We start from the raw sequence: 26131 nt of genomic DNA, 5'->3' as shown, positions 1-26131 counted from the left end.
AGTCTAACTAAAAATGATTGTGGTCAGATTTTGGATTTTTTCCAACCTGACAGGTTAGGATAAGATTGAGAGTTTAGGAGTCATATATGTATTTATTTTTTTGTGAACTATCTGTTCTCGTTCATTTCCTTTCTTTTATTTTCTACTGGGTTGTTGGGCTTTTCTTCTGGATTTCAGCAGCTCCTATACAGTTTAGGATGATTAACTGTCTCTGATAGAAGTTGTAAATATTTTCCCACATTTGTCTTTTGATTTTGCTTGTTGTTTGTTTTCTTTTGTTTTATCATGCAGTATTCTTTAATCTTATGTGGCCTAATTTTATCAATTAGTAATTTTCATCTGGCTTAAGTTTATCAATATTTTCCTCTACAGCTTCTTTATTTTTTTAAAAAAATTTAAATGTTTTTTTATTTTTGGAAGAGAGAGAGAGAGAAAGCATGAGTGGGGAAGGGGCAGAGAGAGACACACACAGAATCTGAAGCAGGCCCCAGGCTCTGAGCTGTCAGCACAGAGCCCAACACTTGGCCGAACTCAGGAACCATGAGATTGTGACCTGAGCCGAAGTTGGATGCTTAAACCGACTGAGCCATCCAGATGCCCCTATGACTTCTTTATTTTTAGTTATAGTTAGAAAAGCCTTCTTGGTTCCAAGGTCACAAGAGAATTTACCCATTTCTGCATCCAGTATTTTTGGGTCTTATTTAATGTAAACCATTGATTTATTTGTAGGTTATCTTGATATATGATGAGATAGATAAATATAGATCCAACCTGAACTTTTTCCCAATGAGTAATTAGTTGTTCCAACATTGGTTCTGACCAGAATGAGGATGAAGTTGAAATTCACGAATTTGGCCACATGGGGTTGTTACTAACTTTTGACTTTTTTGTTAGTTATAATGTAAGATCTACTGGGACACATTAAGCAGGGTTTGGGAGAAAAAGCAGAGTCTTAGAGAATAGGTTTAAGAACAAGGGGATTTTCAAAATGTTTGGGATCAGGGAGGACTAATGACCTCTTTTTACATCCTCTTAGGACCATGAATAAGGGCTCCAACTTACCATAAAGCACCATTGGGCCTTGGTGGCAATTTTAAACATTTTATTCTGTGGGAGTCATCCTTCGAGGCTGTCATGTGATTATATGCATCCTTTAGCAGGCAAACATAATTATTATTGGTCTCAATAAAGTTTACTTGGATATGGACTTTCTGCAGCGTAAAGTTAGATTTAAATAGTGGTGCTTCAGGACTTTGTACAGCATTGGCTTTTTACATTAATTGCTCTCTCAATACTTCATCTACGTAAACGTCAAATTTATATTCATTTGCCAGAGCATGAAGAACTCCTCCTTAATAGGCTCTATTTTCATTTGTTTCTTTTTTTTTTTTTTTTAATTTTTTTTTTTTCAACGTTTATTTATTTTTGGGACAGAGAGAGACAGCGCATGAACGGGGGAGGGGCAGAGAGAGAGGGAGACACAGAATCGGAAACAGGCTCCAGGCTCTGAGCCATCAGCCCAGAGCCCGACGCGGGGCTCGAACTCACGGACCGCGAGATCGTGACCTGGCTGAAGTCGGACGCTTAACCGACTGCGCCACCCAGGCGCCCCTATTTTCATTTGTTTCTTGACCCAAATGGTTAAATATGAATTTCAGAAACTCTGCTTATTAAAATAATTTTTATAGAAAAACAGACAAAGCAGAAACATACATTTTCTATGAAAATAAAAAATGTCATTGAAGTCAGCATAGATGTAATTTACTGCCATGGAATAGCCTAGGCATTTCTGTATTTTAAAAGGAACGGCCATCCTCTGGAAAACAGTTTGGATGTTTCTGATAAAGTTAAACATACACTTACCATATGACCCTCTAATCCTACTCCTGGATTTTTACCCTAGAGAAATTAAAAGTTATGTTCATACAAAAAACTTCTACATGAACATTCATAGCAGGTTTATTTATAATAGCCAAAATCTACAAACAATCCAAATGATCTTTTACATGAAAATGGACAAAATGTGGTACATCCATATCATGGAATACCATTCAACAAGAAAAAGAAATGAACAACTTGGAACTAGATCATTTGGAAATGATCTATCCAATGATTTGGATAGATCTCAAGAGCATTATTGGTTAATAAGCATAGGCCTGCAGTTTAGTTCATAATCTATATCGACATCAACTTTCTGGTTTTGATAATTGTAATACACTTATATAAGATATTATCATTGGGGGAAGCTGGGTAAAGGGTACGGATACATGGGAACTCTATGTGCTGTTTTTGCAATTTCTAAGTAAGTATGAAGTTATTTCAAAATAAAAAGTTGAAAAAAAGGCCAGATCTTAGAAAGATGACTGTTGACAGAAGGAACTGCACCTTTTTATGATACTAACATCTCTTTTCTTTTAGACTTCATATTAGTAAATGTCTCCCATGGGGTTTGGGGAGATTTGGGGGTAGGAATCAGACCTCATCACATGGTTTATTTATTTGTTCCTATGCCACATACGGGTTGTGTAGAGAGACAATGTGGTGTCATAGCAAGAAGTCAGAATTTGATATGAGTAAATCTCTTCCTTCCTTTTTTTTTTTTTTATTCTCTTGCTTATATGCTGTATGATCCTTGATAAGGCCCTTATTCTAAGTTTCTGTTTTTTGGTATATAAAAAGTATATAAAATAGGGATCATAATCTCTTCCACTTCAATAAGATTATTATGAATTATATGAGATAGTCTATAAGCATGATTACAACTTAAACCATGAAATTTTATTCCTGTTCATATAACACCAGGTACCACAACTCCTAATTTCCTGTTATTTTTCTCTTCAAAGGAAGATTTCTTATCTAAATACAGCTCTAAAACTATTGTCTCTTTTCTAATGTGCATATAGGAAATAGAGAATGGATGGACTAGCATGGACACAGACACAGTGAATTAGTGGAGAAATAAACAAAAGCAAAAAATGAAGCAAAATCTCACTCATCTTTTGTTTCAAGGAAGGCTGTAAGTTGTGCATTTAACTCAATATAGTTCTTTCTTTTAACCCAGAAGGAGCGCAGAGGGGAATTATGCACGATTTTCTCTCTTATTTAACAACAGTCCTTATGTTTTATTTCTGACAAAAAAGATGGTTCTGCAGAATTTTCAACTGGAACCCTTCCTTATGTTTCAAAGTAAGAAAAAACAATTAGTCTCTTGTTAATTGTGGTCAGTAGAATTAGGATCATCTGTCACAGCATCAGACACCAACTAGAACATACTGAAAATTTGGATCCCAAAAAGAAGCTAATCTATATAACATGGTCTCTCACCAACCTGTTAATGAATTCATTTTTTCCTGCACCTTCATTATTCTTCCATGTGTAGATTAAATGGATTATACTGTAATTAAATTTGACTCTTGCAAGAGGCAGTGCTTTAGAGCAGTGAGCTATAGGGAGGCTGGCATTCTATTCCTAGCTTCACTGCTAACTTAAGGGCCGAGCACAAAGCACCCCCACTTCCCGGAGCCTCAATTTTTTCTATCTATGGAGGGAGATAAACAATGTCTCAGAGGAACATGGTGCTGCTTTATGAGCTCTATACTCTAATTGAGCTCCAAATTCCTTTATAGAAAGGTACTCTTTGAAGAATTAAAGATGCATTTATATTGTTGTTGTGACTCTTAATAGGAATAAAGCTTTAAAATCTAATTTTAAAAGCCTCCTACTGCACAGTACATTATCCACGTTCTTAAATACTGCAATCAGCTGTGCACTGAGCTGCTCTGTGCTATTTATTAAAAAAAAAAAGCAGCACCACGAAGATATACTGTAGAACATTTTTAAAGCCACGTGCAGTGGTTTTAACTGCAGGACTTCCTCTGAAGTTAATGGGACTCATACTGGCAAATTTCAAGCACCACTTTGAAAATTTACCCCATAGTGATAGTTTAATGCTTCTTATTGATCATAAGTCTTTAGATAACATCTCAAGGCAAAAAGGGACAATGTCTCAAAGGAAATAAATAATCTTTAATGAAATAAATCTGCATTGCAACCATCATAACTAAGAGTCTGCAGCAGAGTCCTTTGGGAAGCAGACCCTTGGGGACCGCTCATTGGTGATAGTTACCAGTGGGGACATAAAAGACATTCCATCACATTCTCCTAATTCCAGTTGCTCATAGAAGATAACATATTTTCTTTTAATTTTGAAATTTCATGTTTCTAAGGGTAGATATGTATGGATACATGGAAAAGTCAGAGGGAATAGATTTATATTCTGAATAAATAATAATTTGTATATTACTGATAACAAGTTCGAACAGTTACAGATGACTGTGAAACCCTGAGACTTATATACTTTTCACTGCCTGATAAAATTTTTTTTTCTTGTTTTTTTTCAACCCAAATATTCACCATTAGGCCTGTCATCAAGCTACTGGATGCTTGCTAGGGCCCCATCTCAGGAAGCTGTCCTGTATCAGGCAACTATTATATGGCCTCAAATGGCCTACATGGTTTTCAGGGTGTGACTGTCCCTCTTTCGTTTCCTACTACTTGCCCACTGCTCACTGAACTCCAGCCATAATGACCTTATGTCTCTTCCTTATATAAGCTGTTGGGTCACAAGAATATTGCAGTTATTATTCCCTGGCCTGGAAAATCTGTGCTTAAATCTCACGAATGGCTCCTTTTTAATATTCAGGTTAACTTGAGTGTCCATTCCTTAGAAAGACTCTCTTGGACCACCTAGTCTCTCTGCCCCTAATCTCTCTGTTTTATTTTTTTCACTGCAATTATCTCTAGTTGATACTACCTTGTTTTTCAAAAATATGTTTGCATAGGATTTTTCTCCATCCACTGGAATATTACTCTACAAGGAGGCCATGGGCCATTTGGCACAACATAGCCTCCCAGCATAGAGAAGCATGCTTGGACATGGTAGGTGTTGTATAAATGTTTGTTGAATGAGCTCAAAACCTTGGGTATCTTTTGCTTCTCTGTCTCATATAATCAATCATGATATTCTATATCCTTCTTACCGTGACAACTTCTATCTCCATCACCTTTGCTCTGTATCAGCATAATTAGTCTCCCTCCTACTGGTTCTGCCCTTTTCTAAGGACAAAGGAGACCATACTTTCACAGTCAGGGACTATGTTTTAGTCATCTTTCTGTCTTTAGCACCAAAGATCATGTTTGGCACATAAGTGCTCTGTGAATGAATTTCACAGATACAGTGTACAATACTATGTACATACAGTACAGTACAATACAGTACTATGATAGTACTATGTACTATCATCATAACTAGTGCCTTCCTTAATACCCATCACCCATCTAGCCCATCCCCCACCCGCCTCCCTCCATCGACCCTCAGTGTGTTCTCTTTTGTTAAGAGTCTCTTATGGTTTGTTCCTCTCTCTCTTTCCCCCCCTTCCCATATGTTTATCTGTTTTGTTTCTTAAATTCCACATATAAGTGAAATCATATGGTATTTGTCTTTCTCTGACTGACTTATTTTGCTTAGTGTCATATATTCTAGCTCCATCCACATTGTTGCCAATGGCAAGATTTCAGTTTTTTTCTGAGTAATATTCCATCATATATATATACATATATATATATGTATATACAAGTACCACATCTTCTTTATCCATTCATCAGTTGATGGACATTTGGGCTCTTTCCATAGTTTGGATAGTTTGGCTATTGTTGATAATGCTGCTATAAACATTGGGGTGCAGATACCCTTTCGAATCTGTATTTTTGTATCCTTTGGGTAAATACCTAGCACTGTAATTGCTGGATCATAGGGTAGTTCTATTTTTACCTTTTTGAGGAACCTCCATAGTGTTCTCCAGAGTGGCACACCAGTTTGCATTCCCACCAATAGTGCAAGAGAGTTTCCTTTTCTCCGCATCTTCACCAACACCTGTTGTTTCTTGTGTTGTTAATTTTAGCCATTCTGACAGGTATGAAGTGGTATCTCATCATGGTTTTGATTGGTATTTCCCTGATGATGTATGATGTTGAGCGTCTTTTCATATGTCTGTTAGCATCTGGATGCCTTTGGAAAAGTGTCTATGTCTTCTGCCCATTTCTTAATTGAATTATTTGTTTTTCTGGGTGTTGAGTTTGGTAAGTGCTTTATAGATTTTGGATACTAACCCTTTATCAGATATGTCATTTGCAGATATCTTCTCTCACTCCACAGGCTGCCTTTTAGTTTTGTTGAATGTTTCTTTCACTGTGCAGAAATTTTTTATCTTGATGAAGTCCCAATTGTTCATGTGTGCTTACGTTTCCCTTGCCTTTGGTGACATGTTGAGTAAGAAGTTTCTCTCACCGAAGTCAAAGAGATTGCTGCCTGTGTTCTCCTCTAGAATTTTGATGACTTCCTGTTTCACATTTAGGTCTTTCATCTATTTTGAGTTTACTTTTGTGTGTGGTGTGAGAAAGTGGTCCAGTTTCATTCTTTTGCATGTTGCTGTCCAGTTTTCCCAACACCATTTGTTGAAGAGACTTTTTTTTCGCTGGATATTCTTTCCTGCTTTGTCAAAGATTAGTTGGCCATATATTTGTGGGTCCATTTCTGGGTTCTCTGTTCTGTTCCATTGATCTACGTGTCTCTTCTTGTGCCAGCACCATACTGTCTTGATCAGCACAGCCTTGTAATACAGCTTGAAATCCAGAATCGTGATGCCTCCGGCTTTGCTTTCTTTTTCATGATTGCTTTGGCTATTCGGGGTCTTTTGTGGTTCCATACAAATTTTATGATTCTTTGTTCTAGATCTGTGAAAAATACTGGTGATATTTTAGTATATGTGCTGCCGAAGTGAGCACAATACTGGTGATATTTTGATAGGGATTGCATTAAATGTCTATGGGTAGTGTAAACATTTTAACAGTGTTTGTTCTTCCGATGCATCAGCATGGAATGTTTTGCCACTTCTTTGTGTCCTCTTCAATTTCTTTCACAAGTGTTCTATTTTTCAGCGTACATATCTTTTACCTCTTTGGTCAGGTTTATTCTTAGTTATCTTATTGTTTTTGGTGCAATTACAAGTGGGTTTGATTCCTTGATTTCTTTTTCTGCTGCTTCATTATTGGTGTATAGAAATGCAACGGATTTCTGCTGTTGATTTTTACATCCTACAACTTTGCTGAGTTCATGTATTAGTTCTAGCAATTTTTTGGTGGAGTCTTCAGGGTTTTCTCCATAGAGTATCATGTTGTCTGCAAATAGTGAATATTTGACTTTCTCCTTGCAGATTTGGATGCCTTTTATTTCTTTTTTGTTGTCTGATTGCTGAGGCTAAGGCTTCCAGTATTATGTTAAATAATCATGGTGAGAGTGGATATCCCTGTCTTGTTCCTGACTGTAGAGGAAAGGCTCTCAGTTGGGAAATAATCTTTAGGTATTCATTTCCAACTAAGGGCATTCTCTATATGGTTAAGTCATATCAGCTAATCAAGCCACCTTATAAGTTCAAATTTGTGTACTAAGTCAACAACTATCTGTTTAGACAAGTCTCTCAGTAGTCTACTAACCTTAACAAACATGAGAAGGCATTTCTGGGAGTAAGATCACTTACTCTGGAGATATCCCCAATTAGGAAATACCCAGAGAACTTTATGATAACATTGCTTAAAAAAATATGCAATTTTATACAAGGCAAGTAAGTCTATTTTAGAGACCCATTTCCCTTTTAGGTTAGAAAGCTGCAATAGATAACCTGATTTAGTTGATATAATAAGGCTGATATGTAAGGCCAATACTGCAATTCATGTTGTTTTCTAAAGCCAGACTTCTCATTCAAAGATCTTAGATTACTAATGATGAACATAAAAGTATCAGATTCTTTGTCTGTAAGTTGATGACAGTGGACAAGTTTCAATTATATTTAATTTTAGGGGCACTTGGGTGACTCAGTTGGTTAAGCTCTTGATTTCAGCTCAGGCCATGATCCTATGGTTTGTGGGTATGAACCCTGTGTTGGGCTCTGCACTGACAGCACGGAGCCTGCATGGATTCTCTCTCTCCCTTTCCCTCTGCAACCTCTTCAAAATAAATAAATAAACTTAAAAATTAATGTAAAAATACTAATAAACTTAAATAAGAGCAATTTTCTTACAGTTGGGTAGTGTGGTTCAATGAGAAATACTCATTGTCTTGGATTCCTGGCACATGACTCCTAAAACCCTTGGAATTTCTGGAATGATAAGTGTCTTTTTATGCTAATTAGATGACTGGTACTTGGGGGGGGTGGTGGTGGGGGTGTCCCTAGGTAAATTCAAGATGATGCCTGGTTACCAGAAAGACCAAATCATGATTAGAGAGTTGGAAGTTTTAGCCTTATCCTCCAGACATCTGGGAAGGGAACAGGGTCTAGAGATTGAATTTAATGACCAATAGCCAATGTTTAATAAATTATGTCTATGTAATGAAAGCTCCATGAAAATATCTAAACCATGGGGTTCAGAGAGCTTCCAGATTGGTGAACACACCGAGGTGTTGGGAGGGTGGCATGCCTGTAGAGGTCATGGAAGCTCCGTGTTAGCCATTCCCTTGCCCCAAGTACCTTACCCTATGCATCTCGTCCACTTGGCTGTTCCTGAATATATCTTTTATAATAAACTGATAACAGTAAGCAAAGCATTTTCCTGAATTCTGGGAGTCGTTCCTCATAAATCCTCATTTATGAAATAGAATATTATAATACCTATGTAGAATTAAATAAGATAATATTTATAGAATGCTTAGTGCAGTACCTAGCATACAGCAAGTCTCAATAAATATCATTTATCAACTAGAAGGATTGAAATGACTTTAGTATTCTGTGATCAATTAATCCAACAGGGTTTAATTGTCCTCAGATGGTCCAACCAATCATATGGAAAGAGTCTAAAGGAGTTTCAATGCTTAGAAGTAAAGAGTAGTAGCAGAAGAGTAAATGACTGACAGAAAATAATCTGAGAGAACAGAATTTCTCCTAAAGGACAGGAAAGATTGGAAGATAAAGAAAATGATGCAATTCAAGAGCATGTCTCTTAGAACAAAAGATGGGGAGGAAGGAGAAATGGAAAATGATGTTTCAAATCTTCAGTTTAGAAGCCAGTGGCAGTTCTGGGAGTCTCTGATAAAACTTTTGAACACATTAGCAGCTTATGTTGCCTTTTAATAAGATGAACTCACAGATATATTAGAGTGGCCTTGGCTGTGTGGTTAATTTTAATAAGGGCTTCAATTTGGTTTTAGCCAAAGAAAAAACTGGTTATTTTTTTCTCATTAAAAAAAATGCACTTGTTGACATTTTCCTGAGTGACTGTTATCTCATGTCAAAAACGTATATGCCCAATTCATGCGGGAAACATCTGTGCTGTGGTTTGCCTCTTTTGTCCCCTTGTGGAAACATTAATGCTGAAGGAAAACTGTTAAAATAGCAAGAAGAAATCAACTTATATTTAGCATCAAATACAGACCCAAGATTAATAACAGGCTGGTATTTTCTGCTTCCCTGAGACATACTGCAAGACCAAGAAATATGGCTCTGTTATATATGTCTTTAGAAAGAGTCACCAGGGAATCCAAAAAAGCCACTGTTAGAAGTAATTTGTTGGCTTCCTGACACATCAGGCTCATTATTGTGATCTAAGTACCAGCCTTTGGTACTATTTGCAATTTTCAGGGAGGTCATTAATGAAAGCAGAAAAAAAAAAGAATGACTATGAAATTAGTCTTTGAGTGTATTTCACACATTCTTAATACTGAGACCACTGATTGGTGGTTGAATGCAGAGAACTCATAAAGCAGCCAGTCTAGATAAGTGAAGGGCATCTTGGGGTAGTTATCCCAAAATATACTTGACTCTCCAAATTGGTAATGCACTGATTATTGCCTACAGCTATACACATGTTATTTCAAAAGAGTCTTAGAGGAGAGATGTAAATTGAACACACAGGTATAAGGAAGAATTTTGCAATACAAGATAACATTTTTACCAGTTTTCAAAGCAAACTCCCCAAACCAAGAAGAGATAAATCAATATAGTAATGAAAGAAAGCACTTAATTTTTAAAAAATTGAATAAACTTTTTCTTCCCTTTGGTTATACTTGTTTAAAATATATTGTTCAGACACAAGTACATGATGACTTTGTAATTTAAAATGCTCTTCATTCTGCCTAGAATGCAGGGCTGGAGGGGATAGGCAGTTTAGGAGGGGGAAGTTCCAGTCTTTGGGAATTAGCCTGTGGGGCCTCTAGCCACTCCAAATACTATCAGTTGATCTCTCAGACTCAAAACTATATGAGGTCCACTAGCTGACCACTGCAGTAGCTTCAGTCTGTTTCCAACTGGAAAGAACAACATTGATGTGCCCACAGAAAGGATTTCCCATGGCATAGCCAGGCTATCACAGTTTTTTCTGTATCCTTTTCTGGAATGCTCAAGACTGCTGAAAACATTTGGGCATGTATTTAGCGTGTGCAGGGTAATCAACTCTTACAAATACATGGAGCCTTGAGAGATATTAGCTACATTTGCAAACTCAGAATAGTTTTCACAGATGAGAGACCCCATTTCTTTCTTCCTTTCTTTTTTTTTTTCATTTTGCCATGGTAAATTAGGTTGAACAAGGGAATTACAGGGCTCACTTTACATTGCACTTTATCATTTTATCAGTGGTATCAATCATTTTTATGCACCTATTAAACAGGCCTAGAATGGGTTTCTACAGTCACCTGCCACAGCCTGCTGCCTTCAGGCAGATGACATTTGGTTCCTCTGTGTAGATTAAATTTTACTGACATCATATGAAGATCCACATTTGAACATGCTCCACTATTACATCAATTCAGCTGGGCCACAATAAGCCCAAAGGTGATTAGGATATTAAGATTACAGATATCCTGACATCAGTTTTAGAGCCACATATTTTTTTTTAAAAGATATTCTATCATGACCACGAAGATCTGAGACAGGAAGAGACAGATTAAAGGACTAAGATGTACTGAGGTATCCAAAGCTGAAAACAGCTATCAAAAGGCAGCAGGCATCTGGGAAAGGACTTTCTTTTTAGCTTGCAGGCCAGAAATACATCGGCATTGCCTCTGGAATTGGAACAAAGCCAATTTTTAATTGGTTTTAAAATCTGGAATGAAACATTCCTTCAGTCATCCATGAACCGACCTCATCCTGTAGAAGCTGAGTGAATCTTGGCCAACCATCTGCCTTGTGAATTGTTTTGTTTGGGGCCCTTATAGGACAGAAAGTACTTGTGCAATAGTTTCACACCAAGTTAAAGTCCTTCATGATGTTTCTGGAGCAGAGAATTGAAAAAGAGAAAAGTCTCTGGAGAGAAAAATCAAATGCCTTCACTGATATGCCTGGGGGCTGGGTAATTTCTACCTACTTTCCTCCATATCTTAGCATAATGGCTTCCAGAAAGGAGTAAAGCCATTTCTCGCAGAAGACAGGCAGCTGGACAAGTAGACTGCAGTAGTGAAAGCCAAACCAGGTATTTTAAGATAGGTTTCATTTAACATTTTACTGGGTTCACTACTGTAATTCCAGTGCTTCACACACAACCGAATTTCCATAAATTTTAGTTAAATGAATGGTGACTCTTTTGAAACAAGCATACTCTGAAATTAACTCAGCGGCAAAGAGCATATGGACAGCCCACCTTTTCTCCCATCCCCAGGACAGTGCTCCATCTATACAGCAAGGCTGGAAGAAAGGATTCTTCTTAACAGTGCCCAAGGATGAGCAGATACTTTTTCCAAGACCTGCCTAAGTCCATTGTGCCATTAGTGCAGGGAACAGGGGGAAAGGAGGAGACTAAGAAGATTAATCAACAATTCCTGAAACCTCAAATAAAATGGAAAACTAGCTGTCGATGAAGAAGATAGTATAAACAAGCTCGTAAATAAAAACCTACTTCCTCAGATGGGAAGTAGTTGAAGTAAGTAAGCCTCACCAAGAACTTTTAGTATTTGGATCTGAATGGCTGCCAAAGAAGTGGGAAGGAAAAAAGAGTAAGAAAACCAAATGTAGCTTTTATACAACAACAACAACAACAACAACAACAACAACAACAACAACAGGTTTTATATCTAGGGTTTTTTTCCCCCAAAGGAAGAACATTCTATTTTTAAAAAATAAGCTATAGTCTTAAAAAATGTCAATGTCCTACAAGACAAAGAATGGCTGAGGAGCTATTCTAGATGGAAGGACACTAGAGAGACAGGACAGCTGAGTGCAGTGTTTCATCATAGACTGGATCCAGCACGGGAGAGGAAAGCATGCTATAAAGGACATAATTAGGTCAGTTGATACAACTGGAATACAATCAGCAGATTAGGTAAAGTATTAATGTTCAATTTATGGAAGGTTATGTAAAAGAATGTCCTTATTCTTAGGAAATCCACACCAAAATATTTGGGGATAAAGGGCTGTGATGTAGGCAATTTACTTAAAATTTGAAAATTGAGATATAATTGAATAAGTTTTCAATCTTATGGTGTACTTTTAAATATATTCCTGGGAGTTGCCAGATCCTAAGTCCAGACTGCTGTATGACATCTTCATGAAAATGTATAATTTCAGGCTGGTACCCAGGTGATGGGATCCCTCTGAAACCACAGGAGCTAGAGAGCTGAAAAGAAGTGGTATTTATTCAGGGACTGCATTGTGGGGGAACTCAAATTTAACAGGGTAAAACACTTTATCAGGTCTAAAGTTGCCCATACATAAAGTAAGCCATACTTGTAATCATCCTTGAGGCATGCTAATTGAGATGCTTTATCAGGACTAATACATTGCTATCCACTCCAGTTTGTCAAGAGCATAAAAGGGGTGTTGCTCATATTGTAAAGAAAAAAGGGGGCTTTATACATACTGAAATCAATGCTTCCCTAATTCAAGACAATACTGGAGAACCATACATTTCACTGTGACTTAATTGGATATAAGTGAACAGTCTAGAGCCAGACCACTTGCCTCAAACTCCCAACTCCACCACTTTCTTTCACTTCTCTTTGTCTCAGTTTCTTCATTTGTAAAATGGAGATAATAAAAATACTTACCTCATAGTGTTATGGTTAGGATTAAGTGAGTCAATGCTTTTAAAACACAAAGTGCCTGACCCACAGTAAATGTTCCATGAATGTTATCTTTTAATATTGATTAAATATTGCAATAAAGAAAAAAAAGGATGCAGTGTTGTAAATCCATATCTAGGACTTTGATATTCACCTATAACACAGAAGGGCTTTCGGGCAAATCTCAGTCTTCCTTGCCATCCTCTATACCGACAACAGCAACCTGCAGACCAGATTCGAATGATGAACTCCAAACCAAAGACGACAATCATCACGAACTCCTAAGATATGAAATAAGACATGTTAGAGAGAGGCATTATGGAGCAAACCAGAGCAAGAAGCTCCATGGGCATTTCTGGACACTTAGACATTTGCTATAAAACATATAGTTGTTAATCACTAACGTTAACATTCCCTCTAAACCCAGAGCACATCTGAACCTCACATTGTCTGTACTTCTACCTTGGAATGCTAGTCCTATGCAAGTTCCTAATACTGCAAATTTAGGAGTTGGTTTTAATACTAAACGGGCAGGCTGAATTACAGATCTTCCCTGTGTGGAATATACAGTGTAACTGACTTAGTTACCTGGTAGCATGCGAGATACTTGAAATGAAAGAGGGGACCCTGAAAACACAGCTTTACACTTGTACAAAAAACAGACCTTCATTTTGCTGCAAGAAATGATATAATCCCTTAGCCCTTAAGAATTGCTCTTATAGAAAAGGAAATAAACATTTAGAAGTATACTGAGTTCTTTTGTTATGATGTCAAAATCTTCTTATTAGACAGAAAGTTCCAAAAGCATTACTGTGTGTGTGACACATATATTCTTTGCCTGAAATGAGACCCTGAATCCTCCAGATCTGAAGCTTGTTAATTTTTATGTTGCCTTTTGGTGAAGATGCCCAGAAAATAACACCTGCTCCAGCAAAAGGACTGACATTATTTAGGAACAGTTGTGAATGAGCCCTGGGGAAAGGCCAACTAAAGTGGCTCATTAAGTAGTGGGTCATAGAATGAGAAGCCAAATAGAATTTGTTAAGAATAAAGCATCTCTGGAGCAAGCTTATCATAGTCACTGCGTTGTCCCTTTAGAGGGATAGGCACTGAGTTTATTGAAATTTATTTTCTAAAAAAATAATTCCATTTCTTGTTTTAAAAAAAAAATTTTTAATGTCTTTATTTATTTTTGAAGGAGAGACAGAGACAGAACTTGAGTGGGGGAGGAGCAGAGAGAGAGGGAGACACAGAATTCGAAGCAGGCTCCAGGCTCTAAGCTGTCAGCACAGAGCCCGACTGGGAGCTCGAACCCACAAACTGTGAGCTAATGACCTGAGCTGAAGCTGTACGCTCAACTGGCTCACCCAGGTGCCCCTTCCCTTTCTTGTTTTTAAACAAGGGCTGACTTAGCATTTATCATGCAGGACAATGTTTACTAATTGATTTTTATTATAATTAATTAATTATAAAAGTGATAAGTAGTCTTTATTAAAACATTCAAACATCACAGACATATAGAGCATACAGAGTAAAGGTCCTAATCTCCCACCCCATGTCCCAAGATAAAAACTGTTACTAAATTTAGAAAAATGGCATTTTTGTTGTTTCAGGCAAATGTCTCTGTTTAGTTAGTGCATGTGATAATATGTTGCACTTTTGCAAAGCTTAGTAGAGATATATCATTCTATCCTTCTGTTATTTTGCACTAAGTGACCCACTAATATTTCTCATGATGAAGAATAAATCTCCAATATCATCACTGCTTACAGTGACTCAAAACTACTTACAGAATAAATCTCCAAAGATGATTTTATGCACAGATAACCAAAACTATGGTTAACATACACTCATTAATGATATGAGGGTTTCATTTTATTTTGGTTTTGCGTATATATCTAGGTAGTTGAATCTATTCCTTCACTAAGATGGACAAAGTGCCAGATCACCTATATTTAATCCAGCACATCTTTCCACATAAAGAAAACATGCTGAGAGGCCTAAGATGCCCATGAAGTCCAATCTAGTTTTCATGGCAGGTCAGCTTTTTTTAAATCCCTGCCTCTAGCTCCTACTTGTGCCAAGAAGTCCAGCATGCCACTGGGGAGAGGTCATATAATAAGGGATACCCAAGAGAGTCCTGAATGTAGCTTGAGCAACTAGGCACAACATGCAATGAATTTTTTCTTAACAATTTTTTTTATTGTTTATTTATTTTTGAGAGAGAGACAGGCCATGAACAGGGGAGGGAAAGACAGAGAGGGAGACACAGAATCTGAAGCAGGCTCCAGGCTCTGAGCTGCCAGCACAGAGCCTGATGTAGGGCTTGAACTCATGAACCGTGAGATCATGACCTGAGCCAAAGTCAGACGCTTAACCTACTGAGCCACTCAGGCACCCCATGAATTTTCTTTTTCATAGCAACAGACGAAACCAATAGATGTGTGGCCATTGTTCTAAAGTAAGGTAGGCCATCACTGTACCATTTCTATGTTGCACTGAGGCAGGATAAATTATATCTACAAGTTCTTAACTCATGGCCCCTTGTTCAGGAATATTGCTTGCTGCCTTTTTTTTTTTTTTTTTTAAGAGGTTAGGGGAAAAATCCTTCATTTCCAAATAAGCAAGAGGAAGTTGTAATTGGACTTTACCACAGGGTCACAATTTCTGCCTTGGGGTAAGTAACACTAGGGTCAGAATTCTCCTCTCCTTACTAGGCAATTACTTAGTGTTCTCTATAGGGGATAAAATTTCTAATCCTTGAGTAAGCAGCAGTGGGAGAGGAGAGCTCAGCGGATGACTATGGGGCATTTCTTTCAGGTCCAGAGCTACAGGCTGTGGGAAATGTTCTTTCCCAAGGACCTGGGGCTTATGTAATAGGGAACAAAAGCATGAAAACCACTTTGACCAAATTCCGTCTATTGGTTCCTGAAATATACACTTTACTGCAATTATAAGGAACAAAATGCTATTGAGTCAGAGAAGGGAGGGCATCCCAAATCTGACAGGTGGGGAATAGATCTGTCAACATGCTGTGTACTGGTATTCATCTTGCACAAGTGAAACTTTGTACCCTTTGACCAACATCTCCCCTTTCCCCCTACCTCTTCAGTCCTCGGTAATCACTATTCCACTCTCTGCTTGTATGAGTCTGACATTTTTAGATTCAACATATAAGTGAGATGATACAGTATTAGTCTCTCACTGCCCCTCCCCCATTCAAGCTCTGCCTCTCTGTCTCTCTGTCTCTGCATCTCTCTCAAAAATAAATAAACATTGGGGCGCTTGGGTGGCTCAGTCGGTTAAGCGTCCGACTTCGGCTCAGGTCATGATCTCGCGGTCCGTGAGTTTGAGCCCCGCGTCGGGCTCTGTGCTGACAGCTCAGAGCCTGGAGCTTGCTTCCGATTCTGTGTCTCCCTTTCTCTCTGCCCTTCCCCACTCACACCCTCTCTCTCTGAAAAATAAACATTAAAAAAATTAAAAAAAAAATCATTGCACAGACCTATGTCAAGAAGCTGCTTATGTTTTCTTCTAGCAGTTTTATAGTTTCAGGCCTTACATTTAAGTATTTCATTCATTTTGAGTTGATTTTTGTATATAGAGTGAGAAAAGGATCCAATTTCATTCTTCTGCATGTGGATATACAGTTTTCCCATTCATGGTAAAAACTCTTAGCAAGTTAGGAATAGAGGTTTACTACATTATTTGATAAGTAGCATCTACATAAACCAAGTAGCATCTACAAAAACCTATAGCTAATGTCATACTAATGGTGGAAGACTGAATCCTTTACCCTAAAATCAAGAAACAAGGCAAGATATTAGTTTCATCACTTTTATTCAACATAGTTGAGAAATACAGTCACTGCAGTAAGGTAAGTTAAAGAAATAAAAGGCATACACTGGAAAGGTAGATATAAAGCTGTCTCTATTTGCCGATGACATGATTGTTTTCAGGGAAAATTTCAAGGAATCTTCAAAAATAATGCTTAGAACTAGTGAGTCCTGTAAGGTTTCAAGACTTAAGATCAACATACAAAATGTAATCACATTTCTGTACACTAACGATGAGGAGATAGAAACCAAAATTAAAAGCACAATATTATTTATAAACCACTCCAAAGAAAATAAAATGTTTAGCTATGCACTTAATAAAAGGAGGATATGCATGCTAAAAATTGTAAAATTTTGATAAGAGAAATCAGAATTCTAAGACCTAAATAAATGGAAATACCACGTTCATGAATTGGAAGATTCAACATAATAAAGATGTTAACTTTTCATAAGTTGATCTATAGGTTAATGTAATTTATATCAAAATATCAGGAAGTGTTTTTTGTAGACACAAGCTTATTCTAAAATTTATATGGAAAGTCACAAAATCCTGAAAAGGGAGAATAATGTTGGAGAATAAAGAGTTACTTTATCTGACATTAAAGCCTACTATATAGTTTCAGTAATCAAGAGTATGTGGTATTGGTGGAAGATAAGACACACAGAGAAAAATGGAACAGAATAGAGAACTTAGAAATATACCCTGACAAATATGGGTTTGGATAGAGGTACAAAAATATAGATTAAAAATGTTTATTTATTTTGAGTGTGTGTGTGTGAGAGAGAGAGGGCGGGGAGGGACAGAGAGAGGGGGAGAGATAGAATCCCAAGCAGGCTCCATACTGTCAGTGCAGAGCAAGATGCTGGGCCCAAACCCACCAATCTTGAGATCATGACCTGAGTCAAAACCAAGAGTTGGATGCTTAACTGACTCACATCTTATAAAAAAGTCAATTCAAAATAGGTCATAGGCTTAAAAGTTAAACCTATAAAATTTTCAGTAAAAAACATAGGAAAAAATTTTTAGAATTTGTGTTAAGCAAATATTTGACACCAAAAACATAAGAAATAAAAGGAAAAATTGATAAACTGGACTTCATCAAAAGAGGATGAAAAGACAAACTTCAGACTGGGAGAAAATATTTACAAACCATATCTGATAAAGTTCTGGTATCTAGGATATATAAAAACTCTCATAACTTAACAGTAAAAAAACCCAAACAAGTCAATTAGAAAATGGGTGAAAGACATGAATAGACATTTCACTGAAAAGGATATAGAGACGGCAAATAAGCATGCGAAAAGATATTCAACATCATTAGCTATATGACAAATGCAAATTAAAACCACATGAGGTAACATCACACACCTAGCAGAATGGCAAAAATAAAATAAATTTTGTCCACACAAAATGCTGGGGAGAATTCAGAGAAACTGTATCACTCATGCACTGATGGTGACCATGTAAAATGGTACAGCCCTTTCAGAAAACAAGTTGATCATTTCTTATAAAAATAAACATGTAGTTCCTCAAAGGCTCAGCAATTGACTCGTGGGCATTCATGCCAGAGAAATTAAATTTTTTTTTATACAAAAAACTGTACATGAATGTTCACAGTGGATTTATTCATAATGACCAAAACCTGAAAACAGTCCAGATGTCCTCACCACGTGAATGGTTAAACAGGCTGATACATCCACACCATGGACTCTACTCCACAATAAAGATAAATGAACTACTGATATACACAACAATTTGGATGAATCTCTAGGGAATTGTGCTGAGTGAAAAAAGGGCAATCCCAAAAGGTTACATACCATGTTATTCCATTTATATAATATTTTTGAAATGAAAACATTTTAGAAATGCAGAGCAGATTAGTGGTTTTGAGAAGCCAGGGATGGGGGTAGAGGTATGCGAGTGGGAAGGAGATGGGACTATAGGTATTAAAGGGCAACCTGACAGATCCTTGTGGTGATGGAGCTGTTTGATGTCTTGACATGACCCTCCAAGTATGATAAAATTGTATAGAACTGAACACCCATATACAAATACATACATACCCACATACAAATACCTTAAGCGCAATGTGGGAAATGTGGGATATGTGGGGAAATGTGAATAAGATCTGTGGACTGTATCAGTATTATTAGCCTGGTTGTGATATTATAGCTTTCCAAAATTGTATCATTTGGGGAAACTGGTGAAGTGTATGTAGGATATAGCTGTATTATTTCTTACAGCTGAATGCGAATCAACAATTGTTAAAAAAAAAAAAAACTTCAATGAAAAAAAGAAAGCCATCCCCCACCATCTAAAGGAAATGTGTTCCTCTTCAGACTGGGATACTAGATCTGTTCTCACCGTGTTTTGAGTTAATGATGCTCTCTAAATGATCCTTTGGATGGAGTCTTCTTATTTTATTTTCAAATGACATAAAAATACAAACATTTGCTATGCTCAGTTGAAATGATTTAAATTAGGGGTGGTTCTTCTAATAGTTTTTGGACTAGCCATGTGACAGGTTCTGGTGCCTTTGTTGCCATACCTCAGGATAAATCAGTCCATTTTCTCTTGCTTGTTTTTAATTGAAATAAAATATCCACTATTTATTCAAATGGTTGCTAAAGAGATTAGTGAATCATTATTGGAGTACTTGACCTCCTTGGAGGAAAGCTATAATGTAAAGTTGGTGTTATTAACAATGGTTCTATCCTTTATTGAAGCTTCTAAAAGCTTGGCTTTGACAGTTCTCTATAGAACAAAAGGCAATGTTTATTATTTTTATCACCTGTCTTGAAGAAGTTATAGTGTTTCCTCATTTCTACTCACAGAATTTTGATAAAACACAGAATACCTTTCCTATTCTTATAGACTAAAAACAATGTATATAGAAATTAAGAAACCTAATGGGCAGTGTAGAGCTAGTCCTAGGTTCTATCTAGAATATTTATTGAGAATACTAACTTAGTACTAACTTTCCATTCTAGATATTAAGGAAGAATCTTTATATCTCACACCAGAAAACTGTGATGCTATTTCATTAATATAGATGACTTTGTTGTGTAATTCAAGATTTAAATTCTGTTCTTGCAGCTACTTTATTTTTGAGTTACTCAAAGTAGTTTTAGGTACAGATTGATGTTTTTGTACAAATTCACAATGCCTAACAGCTCATGTTGTAATTGTTTTCTCATTAATTAACAGCACTGTTCATTAAAACACAGTGACCTTTGTCTAATCTACAAGCTGTCTAATGTGACCATTAGTTTTTTCTGGTTTTATGCCATCAAATGGCATTTTTGTGAAGATGAAATGCCAACATTATAAACCCCATGACATTTCCACCAATCCTTGAAGAGCTGTGGCTAATTAGACATACAAAATTGGAACTACTGCCTTTATTCAGAATATCAACATAATCAATTTCTAGCTATTTTGGCTCGTGTGTGTGTGTGTGTGTGTGTGTGTGTGTGTGTGTGTTGTGTGTGTATTTAAAGTAACACAGGGCTAGCAGGCCAGCATGCCTCCTCACATAATCCCTGGAGGGAAAGGATCTGTGACGTCAACTGAGTCATAAATTTCAAAGAAAGGCATCAGTCAGAAGGGTTGCAGTTATAATTCTTTGTAATTTGGAAAATTCTACTAGTATAACACATATCAAGGAAGTGAAAGTAAGATCTAGAGATCACTCTACATTTAAATCAGAATGTGGAAATAAATACACAAAAGCAAGTCATTTTTTGGATTTTCGTCTCTTCCTAGAACAGAAAAAGACCCTAAACACAAGCTTACTAACCATCACCGAGAGGCCATTACATGCATCCATTGTCACTCTAGCTTCCTTTCACATTTCTCCTTATTTTGGGGGATGGTACATTAACTATTAGTGTATTGGAAGAGAATTTGAGAGAATGAATGTTTCTACCAACGGGGCTGATTTGACCTGGAATTGAAGACGAGTCAATACCTTCAGGATTATGCTTGCATCCAGGGAGGGGAGTGGTGAGAATATGACGGAACTTTACTAAGTTGCTTAGGGGACACTGAGTGGGGGTGTGCAGAGAAAGGGGACATGGCACTAGCAGTAGGGGAGGAAGGGGGAGACCATAACAAAATGTAAAGGGGCACCGATGCTGCCTGCCTTCAGAAACAGCGATTGAGATGGTTTTGAAAGTCACTGATAGACAAATCCATTTCAGGAGCACCAGGAAAATCCAGTGCCTCCTAAGGTCTTCCTTTTTGGGTTGGTTGGTTCCTGAAAGTTGTCTAGAAATACTCTATCCTGGGGCGCCTGGGTGGCGCAGTCGGTTAAGCGTCTGACTTCAGCCAGGTCACGATCTCGCGGTCCGTGAGTTCGAGCCCCGCATCAGGCTCTGGGCTGATGGCTCAGAGCCTGGAGCCTGTTTCTGATTCTGTGTCTCCCTCTCTCTGTGCCCCTACCCCGTTCATGCTCTGTCTCTCTCTGTCCCAAAAATAAATAAAAAACGTGGAAAAAAAATTAAAAAAAAAAGAAATACTTTATCCTTTCAAGATTTTCATACCTATTAAAATGCAAATATCCCTCTGAAAAGTAATTCATCAATCATATTTAGATGCAACATTCATTTATCCCAGAGGATTTTCAGTTGGGGCATAGGGAAGGGGGTAGTTTGAAAATGTCTCATCCCAAATGACTTATTTACACGTTACTACCAAAGGACCAGGAGCAGGTTTTTATCAGGTGTTGGGGTCACAGGTTGAGAGCATATGGGCGAGGGGTAGGAGGCAGTGCCTCCTTTGTGGTGGGGAGAAGATCAGAGGAACAGAGGACAAGAGTGAGGAACAGAGGACATTCCTTATTCCCCCTCACCGCCCCCCCACCACCCCAGTTCAGCCTAGCAATGGTCCTATGCACCTTAGTTGCTAGATGAGATGCCATGATGATATCTGCTCTCTTGTAGTGACTTTAGACACTTAGGGATAGGTTGGTTGCTGTCAAGTGTTGTAATGTCTGCCTGGTATGAAGGAGTCATCCAAGTGACCCCTCTGTGTTCCTGTTTTGTGCTCTTAAAGTCACATCTACATCAGGGGAAAGGGTGGCTTACGCATTCTACTCCACCTGCCACATCGTGGGTTGGAGAATTCTGTCCTTGTTACAGAGCCACAGTGGTGCTCTCTGCTGAGGTGCCCAAGTTGGTGGTAGGGCTTTCTGCGCATTCTCTCCTTCCCCCCCTTTGGGAAAAGAAAGCAGTCTCACTGAGTACTTTTTTGGTTCCCCATCCCAAACCAAATTAAACCTTAATGGATTGGAGATTTATATATGGGCGTGTCTACATGCAGCCACATGTGTATGTAGCAGGGATTCATGAACTGAAAGCTAGAAAAACTGAAAACAGTTTGCTGTACCTTGAACTAAACCCAGGTATTCATTCTGTTATGGTTTTGCCAAAAAAAAAAATCACAAATGAACCTGTTAAAGTTGGAATTGAAGCTAAAAGCTCTGAATCAGATCAAAATGGGAACACCAAGAAAGTCTCCAAAATGAATGAAATCAAACAAAGTTTTCATTTGATTTGAATTGCTAATTTGTCAATTTCTCCTTATCTTATAGGCTTTTCTTTCTCTTGGGAACTGTTATGAGCTTGCCCCCAAACAATATAAGTAACAACTTAAAATTAACATTGCTACTAGAAATAAAATTAGCCTATTCTATTGGTTTTATAATATGAAAATATGTAAAGGCAATGGGTTTTTCTTACTTATAAAAATTTAAAATACTTATAAAATTTTAAATAAAATTCCTTAAAGTAACAAGTAATATATTTCAATAAAAAGACATTCCTGTACTTATGAAATTGGTACATGTCAGCCAAGTTGATTATAAAGCAAATCTTATTGTTTCCTGTTGGTGAAATTTCTCTTGAAGGTTGTGGTGAACACCTGCGACAAGACAAGAGTTAGGATAGTTGCAGTGGAGTGAATGTTCCCTCCAAAATTCAGACGTTGAAGCCTCTGCTCCCCCAGTGTGATGGTATTTGGAAGTGGGCCTTTGGAGGTAATTTGGTTTAGAGTCAGTCATGAAGGTGGGGCTCCATGATGGGATTAGTGTCCGTAAAAGGAAGAGAGACAGAGCTGCTTACAGGTTCTCCCACTTTTCCTGCCCCCACCACATGGGGACACAGTGAGAAGGCAATTGTCTGCAAGTCAGGAAGAGGGCCCTCATTGGGGAATAAAATCAGTCATCACCTTGATCTTGGACTTCTACCTTCTAGAACTGTGACATATAAACATTTGTTGCTTAAGCCACCCAGTCTACATATTTTGTTACAACAGCCCAAGCGGACTAAGACAAATGGATTTTGTGCTACCAAGAGGCTGAGAGTCAGGTCAGGACTGAGCATATTCTTAGGAAACTTTTAGAACTTTTTACTTTTGTTGGGAGTATGTCTCAGCCCTTATAGCTACCCTTGCTTGGACCAAAGAAATTACTCTGATAATGAGAGGTCCCATGATTTTTAGAAAATTGGCCCCTTCCCTCTTCTTTCACGGTGTTTGCATAGTTTAGTATAACTAACTCTTCTGCAACATTTATTTCATTCATAGGTGTTCTGCTTTTCATGAATTCCTTTTACAAATGTATACTGAATACCATAACCATGCAGTAGACAGATGGGCAATGTGGCTATCACCCTTGGGTTTATAATCTATTTGGGACTATAAAATATGCATAGTAGAACACTCATAAAATTATGTGCAGTAAGTGCTATCTGAGTGGTGGTCTTTTGTTTCTGGAGAAACTCCTCACTCATTGTAGCAAATCCTCTACCCAGGCAGGCCCTCACAACAAACAAACTTCAAATGTTTGTTGAAGTTTCCTTCAGTTCAAAACTTCAGGTTCAGCAAAAACTAATTAGCATCCAGCTTTATCAATCCATTAAGATCAAAATTCTGAAAAAAGGCCGGTTAGAAGTAGAAAAATTAGGATGAGTTAATTGGCCTATGATTTTGGTCTAACCTGCCTATTCAGCACTATTACACTAATTGCAATTGGAGAGTGAATGGGTTCTCACCACAAGAAGTCTCGGTGTCAGTGTGTGCTTATTTTGATTAATCGAAGGTACAGAATAGTAACAGTAATTACCTAATTTCACTCTTATGATTTATAGCACTGAACAATTTTGTTTTCACTTGGGGTCACCTGATGATATCTCTTTTCTTTTTACTATCTTACTACTAGAATGATAAGATTTTTCGCCTTTGGTTAAGAAAATTTAAGAAAATGTTTTTCCACATTTTATTTATTTTCGAGAGAGAGAGAAAGGACAATGACTTCAAGTAAGCGGTTTGTACTCAAACTTTCTCAAACTCCTTCTGACAGTTTTTGAAACCAACTCTAACTACCCTGTGCCCGGTAAATTGACCACACTAATCTCTGGTCAATACAGATAGTAAATACTCTTAAGACAGACTGGGAAAAGAAAAGAAAGCAAGGGGCAGTTTGTTCCTTTTATCTGAGTATAGTTTGGGTGGAATCCCCAAATGTTTTAATGTTTGGAGGAAATGGAACTTCAGGCAAGAGCCAAAGTGGCTCTCCTGAAGCAGCCAGTGTTTTATTAACTCGGTAATGAGGAAGGCAGATGCTGTGTTGATGGGGGGATGGAACTCTGAGAACCTCAACTGTTGAGATGTCCAATGGGGAAAACACTGCCTGTTGGTAGACCATGAAAACAGTGGGCATAATATGGAAGAAATAGAAACCTTTGGGACCATGGCTTTCTGAGGAGAAAAGGCTATGGGGCAGGGTGGTGATGGAGTCCAGCATAAATCAGTTACTTTCTTGTTTTCTTTCCATGTCCATAAGCTATAGACTGCAATGCAGACCTCCATATGCTACTGGGAGAAATCCCCATGCTTTCTTGGGTCATCTAACCCACCTTTCTTCTAGGCCTCCTGATAGAACAGGAGCTATTTTGATTTAAAACAGTCTTGGTTTCCTCCTCTCTTGCCCATAATAATTGTTTTCTCTTATAAGCATCAAAATGCATTTTCTTACCTAACGTTGTATATGCCCCCCACCCCATTACCATAGTATGTCTTATTGGTGTTAGTATACTCTATGGTAACAAGAACAGTATCCTTCGGTGAGCATGGAGAGGTAGAAAAACACATACCTAACTCTGTACATATTGCACATGTGCTGGCACACACACCTGTATGTGCACTTGCGCAAAAGCTTTCAGAGCTGATATTGGGATTCAGTCAACCAGGCTCATGTTCAAGAAAAGGAGAGACAGAAATCTAAGAATGAAAATCTACGAGAGACCCTAGTAACAAAACATACCACACAAATAGAAAATGCATATCTGTTCTCAGGGCAATCTTTCATAAATATAAAATGTTAACTATCCCCAAAGTATGTGAGTCAGTGGCACTATCACAATGTTCCATTAATAACACGTTCTAAATTGGAGAAAAATTTAAAGTTTTCTGACCTTTTGAACATTAATGTCATAAAGACAAATAAAATATATGCAAGATCACTTATTTTCATAGTTTCAATTTTATTAGCCATGTGAATCTTCATGTGAATCATCTTTTATGAAATCTGTCATGATCCTGGGATATTTATTTATGTGTCTAATTGTTTCTAGTGATCCATCAAGATCATTCAAGACTAGTCATGCTATAAATCAAGTGTACTCTTAAATTGGGTAAGATGGAGGGCCTATTCACTGATAAACTTGAACAAATTTAATGAGTTCCTCTGCCTATTGTTCATTTGCACCATTAAACAATAGATTAAGAATGAATATGTCTTTGGGGCACCTGGGTGGCTCAGTTGGTTAAGTGTCTGACTCTTGATTTTGGCTCACCTCATGATCTCATGGTTCCTGAGTTTGAGCCCTAGGTTGGGTTCTGCGCTGACAGCACAGGAGCCTACTTGGGATTCTCTCTCTCCCTTTCTCTCTGCCCCTCCCCTGCTCTCTCTCTCAAAATAAATAAACTTAAAAAAAAAAAAAGAATGATTATGTCTTCTATACCTACTAGCTTAAGAAAAAATTGAGATGAGGATAAAATGAGAAAGATATTTGGGAAATTTCCAAGTGTTTTAGAATACCAGCTTTTATGATCCCTAAGCATAAGACAGCAGATGGCACGTATTTATCAATTTGATTTACTAGTAAGTTATCCTGGCAGCAGAATCCAAGGAAT

At 37.6% G+C, this 26131-nt stretch overlaps 1 protein-coding gene across 3 annotated transcripts in view; it reads right to left on the bottom strand.

The window, feature by feature from the left end:
* KCNQ5 (potassium voltage-gated channel subfamily Q member 5) overlaps positions 1 to 26131 on the bottom strand; it is a 524285-nt gene that overhangs the window by 129758 nt on the left and 368396 nt on the right. For all 3 annotated transcript variants that reach the window (XM_032593201.1, XM_030315841.1, XM_030315843.1), the window contains exon 3: positions 13257 to 13383. In XM_032593201.1, the coding sequence (XP_032449092.1) occupies positions 13257 to 13383 (127 nt within the window). The remainder of the gene's footprint in view (positions 1 to 13256; positions 13384 to 26131) is intronic.

Source organism: Lynx canadensis, chromosome B2 (assembly GCF_007474595.2).
Source record: "Lynx canadensis isolate LIC74 chromosome B2, mLynCan4.pri.v2, whole genome shotgun sequence".
NCBI classification, from domain to species: Eukaryota; Metazoa; Chordata; class Mammalia; order Carnivora; family Felidae; genus Lynx; species Lynx canadensis.
The sequence above is the reverse complement of the archived record's forward strand: the minus strand, read 5'-3'. Positions and strand labels throughout refer to the sequence as shown.